Consider the following 23,265-nt stretch of genomic DNA (forward strand, 5'->3'; position numbering starts at 1 on the left):
CTTGTTTTTCTTATGCAACATCAACAACAAAGAGTTGAGCAGGGCAAAATAAAATAAGTTGACAGTGCATTTTGATTGATTTGTCAACCTTCAGATACATTAAATCTCTTCCCTTTAATGCATCTCTAAGAACTAACTGGGCAACATGTTTGACTAGAATAGAAAATCTTTTTATTCTTCCATTTTAACAAGTGTGAGGATTTGTATCCCCAGACTATGAAACAACTAACCACTGGTTTGCTCTGCTTAATGCAACATTTAGAAATTATAGCAATAAAGCAGCATGTTTATCTAAAGTGGATCCTCCTATTCTTCCACAAAGACCCCTCCCTCTCCCTCCCCCCCCCCCTCTCTCTCTCTCTCTCTCTCTCTCTCTATATATATATATATATATATATATATATATATATATATATATATATATATATATATATATATATTTCCTTGCACCAGTTTCTTAGCAACAAGACAAAGGCATCTATGAAACTGTTTTTAAGTTCTTTGTCTACAACTTGAGTAGACAGAGGCAAATTCTGAAGAGAACAATGCAATAATACTCATTACTTGCAAATAAATAAATAAATAAATGTGAGTGTATGAACAAAAACCTCCTGGTTTCTTCTTTCTATAAGAATAAAGCAGTAATAAAGGATGAATACATACATACATATAAAATAAAAAAGTAATCTATACCACGACATCACAAAAATTCTGAGAGAGAAAAAACTGTATCTTCCTTTTCTAGCCAAAAGGTAATAATGGAAGAATACATGAAAGCATTTGTTGTTGTTTTTAAAATGAAGGCTGCTTGTCAAATAGAGACCTTTCTTTGCACTTTTGAAGATCCAGTGACCCCTGGTGATACTTTGGAAGGCCAAATGATGCTTGAGAAGCATTGATTTGCATGACTGCTCCTAGGAATACTTCATCTTACTTTATCATTGGTTTGCTTCAACTATTTTTGGGAAGGAATTTCCAGGTTAACTGTTATGCAAAATGCACTCCTACACAGAATTCTACCCAATGCCCTCAGTTCCAACCTTAAAGATGGAATTCTGGAATAATAGCAGAGGAAATATATTAACGTTTGAACATCCTGTAGAGTTGGAATCCAGATAGGTCACACCAGGGTCTAGGAATAACCATGCCCAATAGCCAAATAACCAAACTCTACCTCTACCTGTGATTTAAACAAATCAACGAAAATCCAAATGTAAAATGGTCTTTTTAATTACTAAATTAAGACAGTTAAACATTTAAAAAAACATAAAATTGCAAATAAAACAATAACAAAATGTAATTAAGATCATAACATTATTTAAAAAAAAAACTTAAAAGAGAAGTAGAAAGGAGTGGGTTTTTTGTTTCTTTTTGGTTAGAAAAAAGGAAGGAAAGAATTCAAGGTTGATAGAGACAACTGAAGAAGTAATACTTTTGTGCATCCCACTGCTCTCATTTCCCAGAAAAGATGTGCATAGTAATTCTACTGAAACACTTGCAGACATATTGAAAGTAATTTCGTTAGCAGTACAGGATATTTAAAACACCTATATAATGATGGAAAATGGTACACAGAAAAGATATTCTAGCTGAGCTTGATGAATGAAAAAGCATCTCAATATGACTAAAAGGCTATGAGGTTGAGACTACTGAATGGGGTTACAATGTTTATTATTTTTTGTAAAAATCAGAAAATTCAGTTTACATATTTTGATACACAAAAGCACTTGCAGTTTCAACCTTCCGGTCCAGGCAGGGGTACTTTTCACTGTCTGTTTTAATTCCGATCTAAAAATCAAATGACACACTTGGCAAATGTTGTTGAAATGTTGTACATGAGTTTTGAAAGATCAAAACTTACAACAACCTACGGGTATATAGTAAAACCAAACAGTGCAATCCAATTTAAAAAGTCATGCTGGGCAAAAGCCAAATATCCAGTGACTGGTTTTGGAATCATCACCAGCGTTCAATGTCCCCAGGAAAATCTTTCTGGGTGCTTCAGCATTATGGAATCCGTTTCTGAAATGAATTTCCTTTAGCTATAGCACCTGTGGACTATATATACAGGTATGTATATATTTTACATATTTCTATATATAAAAGAAACAAAACAAAAGCCCCAAACACTGGTCCTCATTTTATTGTGTTAGAACATGAAAAAATGTAGACAAAAAGAGGCCACTTCTGGAAAATAATACTTTAGTTGAATCAGGAGAAAACTAGTTAAAATCACATAATTCTGCATTTTTTTTAAAAAAGGAAAGCACTAGGATAAATTATTGGCACTGAATTACTATTTACAGTGAACAAAGATTTTGCAGTTTACATAACATTAAAACAATGCATTTTCAAAGTCTTTGATTAAGAAAAAAACCCCCACGTGTTCACTTTTCTGTTCAGAGAAGATATTCAGATTTTTAGGACACATAGTTCTAGAAGTTCTCATCTTCTGGCTTCAGTATATTTGGTGCTCTAAGATACAGCCTTGAACCATTCAACCTACGTCAATTGCAAATGGAACACCTGGGTAACCGGTTTGCACAGCCCCCTCCCCCCCAAATTACAGGTTATCCCCTGGCTGGTACTGTGGTTCAGTTGCTGTAAAGTAGTCTTCCAGGAAACCCTGTAAATACTCAAAAGTTGGGCGCTCTTCTGGGTCTTTTTTCCAGCAATGGATCATGAGCTCATGTAGAGAGATTGGGCAATCCTGAGGACATGGCATTCTGTATCCTCTTTCTACCTGTTCTAGGACTTCACGATTATTCATACCTAGGAAATATAAACAATTTTGAAGAGATGTAAAGCATATAATCTGAGTAAGCGCGCAATATATTTTTTATTTGAATTTGGGTTATTTATTTGGAAAATGGATTCCCCCTCCCCAAATGTTTATGAATGTCTTATCAGACAGGCATCCCTAAAAATCACTACTATGCCATGTGTGCGTCATGTAATTGATCTTAAACAATCAGTGTTTCCTGACTGAATCCTGAAATAGTCAAAGGTAGCATTTTTCATGCAAAATATCAGTAACCTATCACTTATTTGCATCTATCAATTAAAATGTTTGATATAACTTTGGTTCTCTTTTCTTTAATTTGTATTTTTCTCTTACCTGGATATGGAACTCTCCCTTTTGTTACTAATTCTGTTAGCAATATCCCAAAGGACCAAACATCAGATTTTATTGTAAATCTTCCATATAGTGCAGCTTCTGGAGCAGTCCACTTGATAGGAAATTTTGCACCTGAGAGAATACAGAAAATATCAGTAAGCCTTTCGTTGTGAATTAATGGCTAATAAAGCTCTATAATTCAAGAGAATAAAAAATTAAAAAATAATAATTCACTACATTCTTGTGAAAAACCTTGTCCTATATTTTAATAAATGATCCAATTTGAAACACAATTCAAACCTTTTTATTTGACACTGAAGTCTGAATACTAACCTGTTTCTACATCTCTTATGTGAGGGCTTTTCAACCTTTTCACCCATTGTACCACTTTTAGGATATGGCAACATCCGAGTACGACCAGTCACCTAGCAAGGTGTCAAAAACGTGATGACCCCCCCAAAAAGGAAAAAAGTGATGAAGTACAGGTAGTCCTCGACTTACAACAGTTTGCTTAGTGACTGTTCGAAGTTACAATGGCACTGAAAAAAGTGCCCAAGCCACAGCCGAGCAAGACACCTGCCTGCCTGCCCGCCCGGCGGCACTCTTCCTCCTGTCCAAGGTTTTCATTGTTATGAGCATTTCTGTTGAGGATTGGCAGCAGGGGTGGGGTAGGGGTGGGGAGTTTGGTTTTTATTTCCCCCCCCATCTGCTGGGTGGTTGCAGCAGGTTTTGGTCACTTCACAAGACCCTGGGACACTGTGACCGTCATAAATTTGAATCAGTTGCCAAGCATCTGAATGTAAATTACAAGACCCTGGAGATACTGCAACATTCCAGCTGATTGGCACTTCTTCTGGGCTCAGCAGAAGCACCAGGATCAGTGCTGATCTCCAGCTGGAGCCTGGCACTGATCCTGGCGCTTCCACTGAGCCCTGACAGCCCTGCAGCTCCAGCCGTCTCTCGCTCAGGCTTGTGCGGTGCTGCCACCGGTTCAGCTCATTCCCCTCCTCTGCTACCACTTTTCTAGGATGGTCGCATACCACCTGCCAGGTGCCAATGTATCACAGGGGGTACCCATACCACTGGTTGAAAAGCCCTGTCTTAAGCCATGTAAATTCTGATTGTATTTTCAAATAAATGAAAGGCAGAACTTTCAAATAGTGTGTTTGTATTCATGGAAACCATATTTATGTTCTACGATCTAAATGCTCAATTACTTAAGCATTCTAATTGTTTTCATGATTATTAAGTCTACAGACTCATTACATACCAACTGTGATTTGGTTAGCCTTTGAAGTGTTTTGCTGTAGCTCTAAACCTTTATTATGGCTGGTTGCACAGTCAGCCAGATGTTTGGATTGGATTTGGCATTTTTATTGCCTATCCTTAGGATACGCAGATACTATTGTTTGATGGTGTTAAAGGTATTGTTGCAGGATATAAGCTGTTCCAAATAAGGCTGCCTTTTGCAACTGACTGACGGAGATTTTGTCAATGCCAATAGTGTTCAATGGTGCCCCAGAAGTTAGGGGACAGCATCCAAGTGCCTACTATTATTATTATTGCTTTCTTTTTCCACAGCCGCTCTACTTTATTTGCAGGATCTTTGTATTTTGTTGTCTTCTTCAGTTCTTTCTCTTCTCTTCAGCCGTCTTCAAGTACTACAATGCCCACTATCCAGACTTTTGGCTTTATTGATAATTGTTAAGTCCAAGATGTTATGTGACAGATGCTTGTCTGTCTGAATTCTAAAGTACCAGAGCACTTTAGCTTCTTCATTTTCTATTACTTGGTTTATTTTGTGATACCAACAATTGTTGCTTGCAGGCAAATGATATTTATTGCAGATATTCCAATGCACCATTGTTGCTATGCTATATGCTGTTGTTTGCAATCAGTCTATGTGATCTTCTTGCAGCAGCTAATTATGTGGGTATTATTAGTATTATTTTGCATTGTGGTCGGTAAAGTAATAAGTATCACTTTGTTTTAAGTGAGTCAACAATTAAACCTGGGTTTCTGTTCTGCTAGAGAATTTAGCTTTGTCCCAACTATAAAAGAAGATTTGAAAGAGGAAAGCAGAAAAATGTTGATACACCTAGGAGCAGGAAACCAATTAATTTTGATAAAAACACTATGATCTGCTGGAACACTTGAGTAAAATGCTTACTTAACATTCAGGAGGTACTAGTGACTGATATTTTTCAATATTACAAACTATTCACATGATATCAAAGATACATGTCTATTGGCTTAGGTGATTTGCGGTTCTAATACCTGGGAAAAACATACATCATTATCAAGAGTAATTTTTCAAAGAATGAATACAAAGATTTATACAATTCCTAGGTAAAATGATCTGCAAAGCTGTTTGAATTTGCATTGTTTCAAATTTGAAACAATTTGACAAAACAAAGTTCTTTTCAAATTAAAAATGGTTTATCTTGGGTGTGAAACAATTGCTTCGAGCATGAAATGGGAAGTAGTCCTTGATTTATGACTGTTTAACAGTGGTCCTAATTATGACAACTACAATATGGATGATTTAAGGCCTATAAAGCACGTCTGGCCATTGTAAAATGCTCCATCCTCCCCGCTTCCCCCCATCACACGATCATGATCTGGGTGCTTGGCTAGGTATTGTTTGCATTTATGACTGGTTGCCAACCTCCCCTAACATGTGATTGCCATTTGCAATCTTTTCTGCTGGCCTCCCCAAGAAAATCAACAGGAAGAAGGGAAAATTCTCCAATGGGCTGCTGAAATGGAGCTCAGAAGATCTGAGTTTTGTTCCTGCAGCACTTCAAAGGGATTCCCTTCCATGCAGCTCTTTAGCTCTGTCTGCTTAATGACCCGGATAACTGCTTAACAACTGCAGTAGTGCCAGGATTGTGGTCATTGAATGAAGCAGTCATGTGGGCATCTCGCTTAATGACTACTTTGCTCATAGCTGAAATTCTGGTCCCAGTTGTGTTTATAAGTCAAGGATTACCGGTACTTTGAACATTTTGAAAGAAAGGTTCTCTTAAACAGAAAACTTTTCTAAAATGCTTTAAAGCAGAAGTCTTCAAACTTGGCCTTTTTATGACTTGTGTACTTCGACTCCCAGAATTCCTCAGCCAGGCACGCTGGGAGTCGAAGTCCACAAATCATAAAAGGGCCAAGTTTGAAGACCCCTGCTTTAAAGATTTCAAAACCTGCTCGAAACCTGTTTTTATGTTCAAAATGGTTTATGTCATTTGTCAAAATGGCCATTTTGAATTCAAAATACTTTGAATGATCTTACTGACTGGCTTTAACTGAAGTTACTAGAAAACCACGTCTGTCCTACAGCTATATTAGCGCAATAGAAACCAAGTAATATGTGTAGAGACCATCCAAATAAGCATTTGAGAAAGCTTGTCTCCATTTATGCTAAATCTTCCTGTTTTATTAAACAAAATTATCAATTTGCCATTTCACACACAGAACAAAAAAACAACAACCCAAGTATATCCTCCTTTGTGTCTGTAATTATTAAAGTTACTATAAGCAACAGGAGAAACCTGTTAGAAATATTCCCCCCAAAAGATACCATATTTTCCGGCGTATAAGACGACTGGGCGTATAAGACGACCCCCCAACTTTTGAGATGATTTTCAAGATTTTTCGTCTTATACACCGGAAAATCAGCGAGCCCGGGTGAGGCACGCCCTCCCCTCTCACAGTGGAGGAAGCAGGGCAGGCTGGCGTCTGGCGGGAGCCGGCAGGGCAGTCCTGCACACGCGCGCGCTCCCCAGTTGTTAAGGAGCACTCCTTAGCAGCCGGGGAGTGCGCGTGTGCGCAGGACTGCCCTGCCGGCTCCCGCCCGACGCTCTTCCCTCTTGAGGCAGCATCCCCGAGGACTCCTTAGGAGCCGGGGAGCGATGCTGCCTCAAGAGGGAAGAGCGTCAGGCGGGAGCCGGCAGGACCCGACGCTCTTCCCTCTTGAGGCAGCATCCCCGAGGACTCCTTAGGAGCCGGGGAGCGATGCTGCCTCAAGAGGGAAGAGCGTCGGGTGGGAGCCGGCAGGGCAGTCCTGCGCACGCGCGCACTCCCCGGCTGCTAAGGAGTGCTCCTTAACAGCTGGGGAGCGCGCGCGTGCGCAGGACTGCCCTGCCGGCTCCCGCCAGACGCCAGCCTGCCCTGCTTCCTCCACAGTGAGAGGGGAGGGCGTGCCTTCCCGGGCTCGCTGATTTTCCGGCATATAAGATGACTGGGCATATAAGACGACCCCCCAACTTTTGAGATGATTTTCATGGGTTAAAAAGTCATCTTATACGCCGGAAAATACGGTAATTTCTTCGTAGCTTAAATTAACACAAAGAAATTCTAAGCACCTAACACACAGCAGATCCTCAGAATATGTCCAATATCCCCTTTTTTAGCTAACTCCAGCTATTTCTGCACTCACTGAAAACTCCATTAACTATTTTGTGTTATACAAACACATCGCCTTTCAATACTTTAACCCTTCAATCCCACCTGTACAACTTTTTAGCCTTTCTATGAAACATCTAGAAATATTTTAACATGACTTGATCACTTATTATCAAATTTGGGACAGGACAGGGTACTAAAGATAGAATTCAGAAATTGTTTTTATTTGCCAATGTACATCCATCTTTTGCTTATGAATTATGGGAAATAATGTTGATAATCCTATTAGTTCTCAACTTACAGTCAGCATAGCTGTTAGAAATCAATACAAAAAGAATCAGACTGAACTCGAAATTTTATGTCCTGCAAATTAACTGGGGATGGATATCTTAACACCATCTGCTTCCTTTACTAATTTCTTCAGAGATCCAAGAAAGCTTTTGGGGGATGGAAGAGGCAGGAAGTCAGCCCAATTAATGTCAAGTACACAATACTGGTAAGAAAAAGAAAAGACTGTTTTTGAAATTCAGCCTTCAACTCTTCACAGGGGTGAGCACTTCCTGTCTCTAGAAGAACTGCCAGCCTGCATCACATTTTCCCAGCCAGTCTTCAGTTCCTGCATGTCAAAACCCTACAGGAACACTAACCAGTTAGATAAACAATCAGTCCTCTAGCTGCACCCCAGTGGAAAATCTACGTGGTGGAGTCATGGAAAAAGGAGGAGGGAGAATGCATGCCAGAGTCTGTAGAATTAAGATACCAAGAGCAGCAAAAAAAGTATTTGATTGCTATATTTTAAACATAAAGAACATATTTAGAGAAACTCTTACTTCTTAAATGTGGTCTATACTATACGAAGACTAAACTAAAAATGTAACTATGACTGTCTCTAATATACCTAGATAGTTTTTCAACCTGATTACAGTTTTCACCATGAACAGATTTCCTATTACATACTGTACGGGTGAATTTTCTAGAATGCAATCAATGCATTTTAACTTTATTTTAATAGGAAATCACTTAGTTCCATTTGTGGAAGTAATAATTGACCAATAACTTATGAAGACCTAGTAAAAATAATTAGGATACTCATTTTTTTTAAAAAAATGAAGTCACTGTGAGATAACATCTATTCCAAGATGTGTCCAAAGGCAGCAGATATTTTTTAAAGGGGTTCCACCCATTTACAGAAATTACTGATCAGAAAAGGTGGTAATAAATTATTTATCTTGCTTAAATGTTTGGAGTTATTTGTTTTAAACATTTGGAGTTATTAAGCTGTTCGAATTGCAATCTCTCTCGCTGAAGACTGCTATTATTTCCAAACTTGCCAGAGAGGTGATACGTACCTTTGCTATCCAGTGGACTTGGCAATAACAATTCCTTATCTCAAAAATTAAATGCAGATTACATTTAAAACAAGTATGCATCAGAAAGCCACGACTTGGGGGCATGTCTTTCTGCACATAATATTCACAACTATAACAATGGTTATATTGGCCACTCATCCTACCTTGTCTGGCTGTGTATTCATTGTCTTCAATTAATCTTGCTAGTCCAAAGTCAGCAATTTTGCATATTAGACCATTCCCCACCAGGATGTTTGCAGAACGCAGATCTCTGTGTATGTAATTCATTCGCTCTATATAAGCCATGCCTGCAGCAACCTGTTTAATTCACAATACATGACATACGCTAGTTAATAAATACAACTTACTTTCACATTCATACCTTGGATTAATGACACATTCATATTTACCTGTGCTGCCATGTCTACCAGATTTGGCAATTTCAGAGCTCTTCCTTCTCCATCTTTTAGGAAATCTAGCAAGCTTCCTGCAATACAAATAAAAAGTTCTTAAATAATATTTCTTTCAAAATAGTTAAAATTTACATTCTTAAATGATGATGATAATGATAACAACAACAACAACAATAATAATAGAAATTTGCTCTTCCCAAGCAATGGGGATTAAGGGAAAGCTGGAAATTTATTCCATTATCAAAGGAACTCCAAACCATTTCTCCTTGTTTTTTATTTTTCCCAAAATCTCATTTTTCTAATGTTGTGTTAATAATTTTTTAGCCATTCTCCATATACAAATATAATTCAGTTTTAAAATCAGCAATGATTTACAGTCTATCAAAATAATTTTATGGATCATAACTATGGAAAACCTGTGCTACATATTTATTTATACTTTGCATTTGTCTCCAAAGATCAAAATCACACAAGTCATGGAAAAAGTCAGGTTAATATAAAATTCAACCTATTGAATTCTAGATTTAATATATCATCCCACTTCAGAGGTAAGAACATGTTTGATAATGGGGCAAAACTTTTTTATTTGTTTTGGGACTAGCAATAGATAACAGGAAGTGATATAGTGGTATGGGTGGTGCCTGAATTTCTAGGAATATGTGTTAAGAGATTAGGGGGTTTTGGTGATTAAAGCTGAAGACACTTTAAATACACTTGGAGTAATTCTTAACTTCTGGCAACTGTCTGGAAAGTCCCTGAAGTTTTCTTGGCAACATTTTTGGAAGTGGTTTTTCATTTATCTTCTTCCTAAGGCTGAGATAACCCAAGTCACTCAGCTGGATGTAAGAAAGGACCAGAATCCACACTTTCTATTTACTAGCTTGGCACCTTTAACCAGACTATTCATCTGGTTCTCTCTTCTGCTACCCCCTCTCCGTTTGCATACAACAGGGAAATTTTGTGTGTTGATGATCTCCTGCCAAAAACACTATTGCAATTTCTCCTGGCTTAAGGAATCACAAGGGATTCACTACTGATAGAAAAGAGCAGAAAATGTTACCCTTTGTCTAAAGCGCCATTAGATGCAGGCTTAAGTTCCACATAACTTTGGATTCAGGTCCTTTCCCCCTCCAATATAGTTATTCTACCCCTAAACAAAAATAATTCTCTATAATGCAGAGCAGAAGGGATAATGTTCCTGGAAAACTGATTTACTGAAGTAAATACCAAGTGGAAAAAAAAGTACATTTGGTAATATCAGTTTGCATACGGCAAGCACAACAAAAAGGAATCCTTGAGGACAAACAAAGCATTCTATATTATTATTTAAAGAAGCAGCAGTGCCCAGTCATGAGTAAATCATTAAAAGGAACTCTCCCCACCACTTTATCATGTGCACAGAACTTTTGTTTAGATGATATATTTAAAGAGTAAGTTCAGAATGCTTACTTAAGCATTTCTGGAGGGAGAAAGTAGTCACACAGCAATGCTGAGCTCAGCAAATCCATGAAGCCAGGAAATAATTACTTTAGGATGTGGAAATCAATAACCCTTGCCATTTAAGGGAGAGTAAGATGCAATAATATATAAACATTTTAAGATATTGTGATAACAGCCTGGTATAAATCAGAAGAGTAGAAAAGAAAAGGGACCATCTTGAGATATTTCTGTGAAAGGTAATCACAAAGCTATAAAAAACGAAGGAAGTAAAAAACATAATAGTTGTGGATATTCTCAGAAAAATACTGAAATGTGAAATTATTGGGAAATTCTGGTATTGTCTGGAAAGGCCTTAACTATTCTATCTGGATCATGTCAATAATTTCCAAAAATTTCATTTTTAGTGTCTGTGGATTAGATACCTTGGATACCATTCAGTCCCCTCTAACCTTTGTCACTCCAGTCAAAGAGACAATGCTAACTTTTGAAGTTCAAACCATGGGTATTGTGAGAATTTGGATACAGGAGGCAAACAGTTATGACCACAGGAATTTATGGATATTTAATTAAGGTTCTTGTCCAATATAAACTTCTAAGTAATATATGAGGGAATGTTCAATCCTTTTACTCACACAAACCTTTTTGTTCAGAATCATAATAAAACCATCAATGTTCAGAAAAAGGAATGCAATATATTGAATACCAGATCACTCAAAATATAAAAAAACACTAAAAAAAGAAAAACAAAAATCGCTCTAAAAAGTTCTGAGTGATCTTAAATGATACAGATAACTGAGTCACTAACGTGAAGATACAATTAAAATACATAAAGAAAGCACTTTCTTTTCAACCATTTAAAATTGGATGTAAAACAAACAAAATCTCTGCTAGATTTTTACCCAGAATGAAGCATAAGAAGGAAGATGAAAGTGAAAGGATTTTATAAAGGAATAAACCAGATTTTGGATATTGCAGCTCAAACAGATTTTATATTGTCTTTCAGTAAGCAACTAAAATGGGCATGAAGAAACAGAGGTAGTTTTAATTCTTTGGTGGCAGTAAAACCTTTTGTGTAGTTGGGGAGATCTTTCTAGTATTACAAGGAAATCTTAATTCTTTGTTCCTTACCTTTTTTTACCTTATCAGTAATTTCTATGATATTATGTTCCCTCTTCCTACTCTAACACCATAAATATTACACCACAATGGTTCTTAAGAGTTGGAAAGAATTCTAGAGGCAATGTGGCATGTTGTAATGCCTTATCATCTCATTATATTTGACATAGAACACTTTGTCAAAAAATATCTGCTTGTTATATTGATATGGGAACATACAGGGCTTTTTTTGTCATAGAACGCTCAGAACAGAGTTCCGGCACCTTTTTTTGGATGGAACCTTGTAGGGTAGGCAAGGCAGGTTGTATGACATGTGTGAGTTCCAGAACCTTTTTATTTTACAAAAAAAAGTACTGGGAACATACATGCTATTTACAAAGATTTTATAGGTTTGATGGCAAGAATCTAGTTAAGAGAAAGGTGTAATCATAGGTAAGACTTTATATTTAATGAAATTATATTAAGTGATCAATTTCTGTATGCTGCAAAACCATTTTATGCTATCCACTTTTTAGTTCACCAATTACATTTTAAAAGGGAAAGAATTCTAGAAGTCGTGCCCTACATGCTTTCTCTACATTGTTTAATTATATTGCAGTGGTTTGAGGGGTTGGGTTTTCATTTATGCATTACTATTTATTTTCTGTTTTACTGCTAACTGCCAAGAGTCAATTGGCATAAACATTGTATAATTAATTAAATACAAGATAGCCTAATAGCACAGTTAATTTGCATTCTGCAATCTATTGAGTACACATGCTTCTTATCTTACCTTTACCCATATATTCTGTGACAATGTAGATGGGTTCTTCTGATACCACAGCATAAAGTTGGACCAGTTTGTCATGCTTTAGCTTTTTCATGATCTGGGCTTCTTCCAGGAATGATTCTGGTGACATAGTGCCAGGCTTCAATGTCTTTATTGCCACCTTAGTGTTCCCATTCCAAGTACCTAGTACCAGATGGATAGATAAATAAATAAATTTTACACATGCCCGACTGAGAGCTAAACTACAGAATGTTATTTGTAGATATTACAGCAGTCTTTCCCAATCTTATATTCTCCAAATGCGTTGCCTTTAAACCAGGGGTCCCCAACCCCTAGTCCGTGGACCGGCACTGGTCCCCGCATGCCAGCAAGCGGGCCACACAAACAAGCAAAGCTCCATCCTTGGGATGCTGGCAGTACTGAAAACCACACACATACATTTGGTCTGCGGAAAAACCTTTCTCCATGGCACCAGTCCCTGGTGCCCAAAAGGTTGGGGATCTCTGCTTTAAATTGTCAGAATTCTTAGCCACAGTTCTGAAGAGCACCAAATTAGGGAAGACTGCTGTGATACGAAAAATGAGTTGGAAAAATTAATCTGTAAGTGTTACATATAAGAAGCAGTGAGCACTAATGCAGCTGCAGAACACTGGTGATCCAACTACTTTAATTTAGGTTCATCCTCTACAGTCGAAAGAGGGATGACAAACATGAAAAACCTGTCTTAATGACTTAGCTCATTGGGTGACATAGAACAAGGTACTTGAGGCAAATGCATTTCACAAAGCTATTGCCCAGCCAAGATACAGCACCAAGCTCCTGGGGGATTGGGTAGGGTGGGGTGAATGAATTCACCTTGATTAGAAAGTGAACAAATTTATTGGGCTGAAATGTATTGATAAATATTCTTCTGCTAGAATTGCTCTTTTATTTTGGAAAGTCATTATAAAGAAACCTCTTTCTACTGGAGAAAGCCTGCACATAGGGTCAAAGCAACACACAACATACTATTCTTTACAATATAAATAATAGTAAAACATGAAGGTAAGGATCCCATGGACTCTTGTCAAACTAATTCTCCTGTGAACTAGAAATTATGAGGATGCCAATGAATAAGTAAATTCATATATCAGCTAAAAATATTCTTGTGATTTTATCTGTCTACAGCTCATAACTGTTTAATTTTGTAATCATCGATGGAACTATTGTCATTAATATTCCAAAACTGGAACCTTTTATTTTTAAGGGAGGAAAAAAAGATCGAAAGCTAGACAAATGTTAACATAATGAATTCATTTTCACATATACTGTAGAGTTGAAAATTCTCATACTAAAAGAAATCTATAGCCATGTGGCTCAGCTACTTATTAGTAATTAGCAAAAGGCTGTCCCAATAATTGGAACATATGAAAGCTATTTTGCTATAGGGGAAAGGTAGAGAGTGAGCCCAGAAAAATGCCCTCTTTGAGATTAAATCTTCATTACTATATCAAAAGGATTTGCATCCCAAATAGCGAGACACTTTATTTGGTCTCATAAACGCTAACAAGAGCTCCAAGAAATGAACCAACACACAATAATGGTGTGGACTATACCCAATCTTGGACCATATAAATAATAGTGAAACTTGGGAATTGGAAACCTCCAGTTTTAGAATCAACAATGCATTTTTTTTACAATATAACACAGATATATAACAATATACTGTTATATACTGTGCTTGTGTGGCCTAGAAAGTCTTCTGATGGCTTTAAGCATCCATCCCAAACCAGAACAGTTTTCGCTGCCTTACCACTCCACACTTCAGCGAAACAGCCCTGACCCAGCTTCTTTTCCAGAAACAATGAATCTCGTGCAACTTCCCATGCATCCTTAGCCAATCCGACAGTTTGTGGAGTATAATTCGATGCAATCACAGTTAAGTTAAAACATAAACCATCAGCTTTCTCTACAGAAAAGGAAATTAATAAAAGAAATACTTATAATTCATAGAGTAATTGCATGCACAGGAAAAGATGGAAGGTGCTTTTTCCCCTCATTAGTTATTTGTGTTCAGTAGTAGTTCGATTCTAGATAGTAGGCTCATAGTAAATATTTGCATAGCTATCTGATTAATGTATTTGAAAACTGAAGGCAGCTTGTCAAAATTAGCAAGTAAACTCAGGAAGCCCATTGCATTATCTGTCTTTTTATCGTTTTTTTAAAAAAAATGATAATTTTTCAGAGAAGACCATATTACTCTAGGTAATGGAAGACATCTGCTCTTCCTGATACTGATCCCTATTGCTTTTGCTTCCACCTTCCATCTTCCACACCTGTCCCCAATAGCTGGGGGCTGAGTAAATAAGTTAAAATATTGTCTCAGCATACCCATCCATACTTCCCCAAACTGCCCATTTCCCAGTCTCTTGATCAACTGTAGTGATTCTCGTGGAATTTCCCAGACATCTTTGGTTTTGACAGACAGGTCAGTAAGCCTTGGCATTCCTTTATGACAAGGGACTACTAAGCGGCAGCAAAGGCCCGCAGCTCTCTCTGATGAAGGAGAAGTAAAGCACAGGGAAAGAAAAGGGTAACAAACATCAAACAAACATAGCAAGCACAGAAGAAAAGAACAAACAAAAATAGTGCTAGTGAACAAGTTAAAATGTCTGTTAGTAGCATTCCAAAATAAGCTTGATGCTTAATCATCCTGCATACCACCGGAGGTGAGAACCGCTTCCATCCTTTTGGAAGACTATGAAAACTTGGCTTTGCTGGTTTGCCTAGGGCCCCCAGGGGGCGCTCTCACCACTGGAAGTGGCTGACAGGATAAGAAGACCTCATCCCCGTCTCATCTGTATCTCAGCTCTGGTTTCAGTATAGTTTTCAAATCTTAAATCTGTGCAGTTTTAATGTTTTAGTATTTTAATTAACTTGTTAATTAAAAATTAATTTGTAAACCACCCAGAGTCACCTTATAGGGGAGATGGGTGGTATAAGTACTTAATTAATAAATAAAAAGTAAACCCCTAAAATTTGTACTTCTATTCATTCTGAGGCCTCTGATGAATGCTTTCTTTGGTTTCCGCCAAACATGACTTTTGGTTCTGTGGTCAAATAAGTCTATTTCTGCCTTAGCTATCCAGAGTACGTTGTTCCATAAATCTCGTTCTTTGTTATGCCGAAAACGTGCCTACCCCATTGCCGGCAATGGAAAAAAAGTCATGATACCTTGCGACACATCACGTGACGTTGAGAGTTTGATATCCCTGTTCTAGACAGTAGAATGATTGACAGCTAACTGTTTGGCAATCTTTTAAAATTCCTTCCCAAATCCATTGACATATACTATATTTTTCCATCTATAAGATGCACCCTTGTATAAGATGCTCTGGCATGCAAGTTTCTCTGCACCGATCAGCTGTTTGGTGGAGTGCCAAACAGCTCAGCTGGCAAATCCAGAAATTCGGCCTGCCGACAATCTTGCCCCATCTCCCCTCCCATTAGTGGCAAGCCCACAGGGGTTGGACACTTGCACTAGGCGGCATGGCAACCCACATAGGCATGCCCTGGGCTGCAGAGATTACCATTATTTTCCGTGTATAAGATGCTGCACTTGTATAAGATGCACCTGATTTTTGAACAGGGTGTTTGCAGGAAAAATAGCGTCTTATACACGGAAAAATACTGTATAATCTTCTTTTTGAATGTCTCAGAGAGCTCTTTTGATTTAGGCATAGCAATCTCACACACTTCAACAACAAAAAGCAACTCATCTAAAAGAGGTTTAAATAAGACTGGTTTCTCCAAAAGCCTCTCTCATAATGTTGTTTATCTACATGTGAAATTAGCAATTATGTTTATTTAAATTACACAATGGAGTACAAAATGTAAATGATTAATGTATGTGTTATATCCTCTTCCTCTATCAATATTATTGAAATGAAGATCAAATACCTATATGTTGAAATATGTTTAGAAAGGGGAAAAAATTCAGTAGGGTGTACTTTTTCCCATTACTATACATACTATATATGTTAAATGTTGCTAAGTAGGCACTATGCAAAAATGAAGGATGGTCACAGGGATTATATCAGGAGTAGAAATGGAAGTTTTAAATCAGGAATGTTAAAATTACACTTAAACTAAAATTTACTCAATCGATTCCTTAGGAATAAATGTACTCTTTCCTACATCTTGGGTTTGTTTTTTTTAAAAGAAGTAATATTGAACAAACATCAAAGGCACAAAGCACTGAAATGGCAGATTTTTAAAGTATTTTTTTAAAATCTAGGAAAAGGCAGGGTGCCAGTCATTGTTGTTCAGGAATATATGGATATCAGAGAGTTATTTCCAAGAAATGGGAAAAATAGTGTACATCTTCACATAATATAAAGAGACAGTACTTTCAAATTTGTTCTGTAGGCTCCATATTGAGCTAAATATTGCAAATGGAGCAAAACTATGGAAAAGCAGATATGATGTATCAGGAGCCAAATATATTGGCAAGTTCTGGAAGCCTGTGTATTATATACACCCAACTGGCTACTTCAGTCCTGGATTCAGTTAATATATGGAGATCCTACTCCTACTGTCTAGTGCTTTTCTTGTCACAGCATAAGAATAATTTCTGACACAGAATCTGTTGTTTGAGAATAACTGTTTATGATATTCCAAACTATTGGCTGGGATCAACATGCATAGAAAAGTATTCACTGAAATTGGTGAACATTTGGAGGAGAAAGATTAGGTTTTCATCATTTACTAGAAGATACAGGGAGGACGTCAGCTAGAGTAAACCACAGAGGCTAAAAAGCATAGGAAATCCTTTGAAGGGAGTCTTAGATACAAGTAGTTTGCGTATCTATTTCCAATATTTTTATTCTATTCTCTCATTTTTCAGTATGGTTTAGATAAAAAGTTGGTAGCATTCAACAAGCAAATAAAAAAGCATCTGTTCAAAAAGCCACCATCTATCAATCTGAATTTTTGAAGATTATTGAATTGAAAAGACATAAACAAAATAGAAAGGTTTTCATCTGACACCAAAAAGAATTCAGACTTGGCATCAGGTGAATGCATTGTATAATCTGGACTTCACAATCAGTGAGGCTTTTCTTTCTTGTCTGATGAATCCAAAGAAAAATTTTCAACAAAGATTATGACAGCTATCAGGTTCACATTTGATTCAGTTTTATAGATTTAAGTTACTGATTTTAACTGTGTCTGGATTAAACTTGGAGCCACCAACACAGTTGCTTTGTGTTGTTAGCATTTGTATTTTGATGGCAGTTCAACTACTGCCATCACAATAAGCTGTTTTGGAAATATGTAGGGCACATCATATATTCTAATAAAATATTAAGGTAGCCCGAGGCTACTGCTTTCTTATTTCATTGTTGTAAAGGTAAAGGTAAAGGTTCCCCCGCACATGCGTGCTAGTTGTTTCCGACTCTAGGGGCCGGTGCTCATCTCCGTTTCAAAGCCGAAGAGCCAGCGCTTGTCCGAGGATGTCTCCGTGGTCATGTGGCCGGCATGACTAGACACCAAAGGCGCACGGAATGCTGTTACCTTCCCACCATAGTGGTCCCTATTTTTCTACTTGCATTTTTACATGCTTTCGAGCTGCTAGGTTGGCAGAAGCTGGGACGAGTAACAGGCGCTCACTCTGCTACGCAGCACTCGGGATTTGACCCGCCAAACTGCCGACCTTCTGATCGACAAGCTCAGCGTCCTAACCCACTGAGCCACCGCGTCCCCTTCATTGTTGTACCCTTCCCCAATTTCCCAGAAGAGACTTGATGTTTGCTAGAGATTCTATAGGCTGATTTATCCTATCTCTTCTACTGTACTGTGACTAAATAAAGGATTCTTAGCCTTCCTATTCTTTTTGGTAACAAGACCCAAGCATTCTCTTTTTTCCAAATTGGACTATGGCACGACAGAATTATTTTTATCACACCTACCATGAGATTAATGAATGCTAAAACCTGGTTAGGGTAACAGAAGCAGAGTCATAACATAAGTCTTAGATACTGTGGCATGTTTCTGAGCATGTTCAAATCATCTTGGGCCCAGTATGAACTTTTAACACTATTATCCTAAAATGTTTTTATTCATTACTGTGGTCTGAATGCTTCAATAGGAACAAAACAATCTCTCAGTCAAGTCAACCTAAGTCTCTCTGTTTTTTTCATGATATATGAAGAAATTTTAAGAGGGCAGGGGAAAGGAAAGCTGGTGGTGATTTACTAAGGTAGCTTATAATAATAATAATAATAAGTTGGAAGGGACCTTGGAGGTCATCTAGTCCAATCCCCTGCTCAGGCAGGAAACCCTATACCATTTCAGGCAAATGGCTGTCCAGTCTCTTCTTAAAAACCTCCACCTCTGGAGGCAGGTTGTTCCACTGGTTAATTATTCTAACTGTCAGGAAGTTTCTCCTTAGTTCTAGGTTGCTTCTCTCCTTGACTAGTTTCCATCCATTGCTTCTTGTCCTGCTTTCAGGTGCTTTGGAGAATAGCTTGACTTCCTCTTCTTTGTGGCAGCCCCTGAGATATTGGAAAACTGCTATCATGTCACCCCTCACTCTTCTCTTCGTTAAACTACACATACCCAATTCCAGCAACAGTTCCCTATATGTTTTAGCCTCCAGTCCCCCAATCATCTTTGTTGCTCTTCTCTGTACCCTTTCTAGAGTCTCGACATCTTTTTTACATCATGGTGACCAAAACTGGATGCAGTATTCCAGGTGTGGCCTTACCAAAGCATTGTAAAGTGGTATTAGTACTTCACTTGATCTTGATTCTATCCCTCTGTTAATGCAGCCTAGCACTGTGTTGGCTTTTTTGGCAGCTGCAGCACACTGCTGGCTCATATTGAAGTGATTGTCTACTAGGACTCCGAGATCCCTCTCACAGTTACTACTATTGAGCAAGGTACCACCTATACTATACCTGTGCATTTGATTTTTCCTGCCTAAATGTAGAACCTTACTTTTTTCACCATAGAATTTCATTTTGTTAGATAGCGCCCAGTGTTTGAGTCTGTCCAGATCCTCCTGTATTTTAAGCCTATCTTCTGGAGTATTGGCTATTCCTGCCAGCTTGGTGTCGTCTGCAAATTTGATGAGTTCCCCATCTATCCCCTCATCCAAATCGTTAATGAAGATATTGAAGAGCACTGGGCCCAGAACAGAGCCCAGAGATGAAGCAGAAAGCAATCAATGGCTGACACTAAGATTTTATTTACTGAAGATGAAATCCTGCTTCTTTTGTAGAGCACCTCTGTTAAAAACAGCTGGAATGGCATAAAGCAAATACACAATTGGTAAAAACCATCGGTTTTTGTCAGGATCTTACCTGATGATGTAATTGGCCATGACCAAAATACCCTCAACAGGCCCGTCATTAATTTTGTCTCCTATTCACTCACTGTTCTCTGGCAATTATGGATTGCTTGATAAAACTTTCAGGCAAATCTCTAGATTGGCATTCTGGATTCTGATAGCCTCTAGAGCAGGGGTCCCCAACTCCCAGTCCATAGACTGGTACCGGGCCGCGGCATGCCAGCAACTGGGCCGCACAAACAAGCAAAGCCCCATTTGCGAGATGCAGGCAGCACACAAAACCATGCCCCCTCTGGTCCATGTAAAACCATTCTCCACGTAACCGGTCCCTGGTGCCCGGTTGGGGACCTCTGCTCTAGAAATACTGCTAGGAAATTACATATTTTGCTATCTGAACAAGTGGATGGTACCAGGTTGATAAATGATACTCCTGGAGAAGCATATACCTTTTAAGTAGCAATTTGTCCAACTAGTAACAAAAATATGTCATGGATTACTTCAATATTATGGCAATAGAAAAAAAATGAGATAAAAAAAGAAACAAATTATTAGACGTGGAAAGATGCAAGTGGGCAGAATACATGGAAGCATAATAGCTCTATCTTTGATGCAATAGAGAGCAAGGAGACAACATCTGAAAGTTTCATGCAGTATTAATTAATGTATTAAACAATAGATGAAGCATGAATGTATAAATACATTCTAGTTAGCATACATCCTTGGGCGAGCAAAAAGAGAAGAATGTTTAAATGTGCCTGAATATAGGCAAATGAATATTGAATAATGTTACTAAAAAGATAAAATAGTTCAAAAATATTGCTAAACTCATTAACTTCTAAAACAATTTAAAAAACGGTTTAAATATTGAACATTCTTAGAATAAGTAAATATATTTCTAAGTATCTGGAATGTTAAGAACTTTGCACAGAATATTGTATGCATGCACACAATAACACATGACCATTCTAAGACATAAGAAGGCTATTTTTAAAAAAACAAATTGTCCTAGAAACATGCATTTTTACTTATTTTACAACAGTGGATAAGAGTAGATAGTAATTAGCCAATTAATACCGCCTACATTCAGTGAAATGAGGAGGACAAGATTCCCCCCCCCCCCCTTAGCATGCTATGTGTTCTCAGAAGTGTTTAGGAACCTTTTAATTGGAAGAGGGCAATTAGAGTCTTTCAGGGGAAGGAGCAATTTTGTTAAATGAAAAGAAGTCTATTTGCAAGAAACTGGATATCTCCCAGTGCTAGAATAAAAACTATGGATTACTGCTCAAGATACAGGAAGTATAAATGCATTTATTATCCACAACTGTCTAAAACAATTAAGAGTGTAGTTTTATAATTTGTTTACATGTAACCCCTATTAGTATCAATATTTGCTCACTAGATGAAGAAAAAAATTAGGTGTTTCTAGGAATGTGGTTTGTTGTTGTTTTTTTTACCTAAAAACAATTCTAAAAACAATTACAGTCCGCTCTGTAATTTTAATGTGCCATATACTACCTTTGGTACAGTGGAACAGGCTAAAAACTAGGAGACTATGAATTGCAGTCCCGTTGGGCCACACTGGTCAATCACTTTCTTTTAGCTCAAGGAAGAAGCTAGTGGCAAATGACTTCCAAAAAACCTTACCAGGAAAACTGCAAAGATTAATCTAGGCTGTTGTTGTGAGTCAACAATTACACAAATACACACACACACACACACACACACACACACACACACAAAACTCAGCAACAAAACAACAGAACCATCTTTGCATAAATACAAGACTAAGTATGGTTGAATCTTAGCCATATCAAGCAATGAGCATGAACTAAAGGCTTTCTATTTCAGCACTGTTTATAGCCCTAGCTGTCAAATAGAGAAAAAGGGAGAAATATAATATTTGTGGAATGCTTGTGCTAAATTGTACAAGATGTACCCAATCAGAATATACAAGTATAATGAGGTGATGATGAGGGTCACTGGAAGGAAGGAGGAATGTTCTGTCACTTACTTATAAGGTGGCATGAGCTGACAAGAGCAATTTCTTCTATCCGATCCTGATTTGTTTACTGTCAGCTTCAATCCCAGCATTGCAGAGAATGAGGGAACGGCTGTTAGGTGCATAATTTCTTAACAGAAATATGCGAACAACTACACAAAATTCAAGAACTAAGCAAGTGATTAGGCCAGGTCAAGTATCCCGATGATAGGTGAATGGAGATTTCTCTTAAGTGCCATAAGTTATAGCAAAAAGGCCTACAAATTCCAGCATCATTAAAGTCAATATTACTAAGATGACTAATTAGAGTTAAACCTAGGGATAAAATGTATGCATCCTTTAAAAAAATCAGAATGTATCTTTTCTAGGAAAAAGATTTCTATTTCCCAAGAAAGACTAAAATTGTGTGGCAGAATTTTGGGATGGAGGGGAGACAAATTAATTTTATTGGAAATAGAAGGGAAGCCACAGAGATATTTAAAAACTCAATACTATAATAAGGACTCCCTCACCTTTTTAGTTTCACGAGTTTATGCCTTCAAGCCCTCAGAGTTCTAAAATTTAGTTTAAGATGTTAACATGAAAGCAGTGGTGAATTTTGGGAAATCCAGTATCAAGATGTGACTATAAGAAACCAATTTATGCATTATATTAATAGATTACCCAAAATGTACTTTGCAGATAAAGTGGTTTATACTGAAAAACCATGCAGTTATCAAAAAATGGCTAATGAAGCTTATGTTGTACAGAAATGCTCTGAGGTTTATATAATGAAAGTCATATTTTAAAATGGTGAATCTTTATGTGTTCTGATAATATAAGAGATTCATCTATCTCCAAACTAAAGACCAAAAGAAAAAAGAAGACTCTAATTTAATTAACACTTTCTATTTAACAAAAGTTAATAGGGAGGCGTTATATCAGTAGTAGGTTTATTTTAAGGAGACTGAATTTATTTAACAACTGAATTTTCAAGGTTACCTGAATAATGCTGAACTAGTTGTTGAAGAGTTTCAAACTGTGCCCTGGTTGTAATATAATATCCTCCACTGTCAAGCTTACGGATTTTATAATGTTTGACATGATCACCTTTCATATCATCCCAATCACGAATGGACAATGAATAGGCACCTATAATAAGAAAAGTAAAAGATACATGTAAATAAAAAAATAGAATATTCTAACCAGAAATAATTTAAATTATTTTGGTAGCACGTTACTATAAAAATGGAGTATCCAGTATAATTTTTTGAATTTAAGGAAAGCAGGAAAGGCCTTTTTAAAGGCACAACATTTAACAGTAATTCTGAACTGCTCAACAATTTAGAGGACC

General features: G+C 37.3%; 1 protein-coding gene across 7 annotated transcripts in view; it reads right to left on the minus strand.

The window, feature by feature from the left end:
* Positions 1-1,054: 1,054 nt before the first annotated feature.
* Positions 1,055-23,265, minus strand: part of FYN (FYN proto-oncogene, Src family tyrosine kinase) — a 120,740-nt gene continuing 98,529 nt past the window's right edge. For 5 of the 7 annotated variants that reach the window (XM_081346425.1, XM_081346422.1, XM_081346424.1 and 2 more), the window contains 7 exons: positions 22,914-23,063; positions 14,974-15,138; positions 12,607-12,786; positions 9,276-9,352; positions 9,030-9,183; positions 3,119-3,250; positions 1,055-2,772 (listed from right to left, as the gene is read on the minus strand). In XM_081346425.1, coding sequence (XP_081202551.1) covers positions 2,564-2,772; positions 3,119-3,250; positions 9,030-9,183; positions 9,276-9,352; positions 12,607-12,786; positions 14,974-15,138; positions 22,914-23,063 — 1,067 coding nt within the window. In that variant the 3' untranslated portion in view covers positions 1,055-2,563. Of the gene's footprint in view, positions 2,773-3,118; positions 3,251-9,029; positions 9,184-9,275; positions 9,353-12,606; positions 12,787-14,395; positions 14,552-14,973; positions 15,139-22,913; positions 23,064-23,265 lie in introns of all 7 variants that reach the window. The other 2 variants (XM_081346427.1, XM_081346428.1) reach the window with 2 other exon arrangements.

The sequence above is a fragment of the Vipera berus genome (assembly GCF_964194415.1).
Source record: "Vipera berus genome assembly, chromosome: 1".
Classification (NCBI taxonomy): Eukaryota; Metazoa; Chordata; class Lepidosauria; order Squamata; family Viperidae; genus Vipera; species Vipera berus.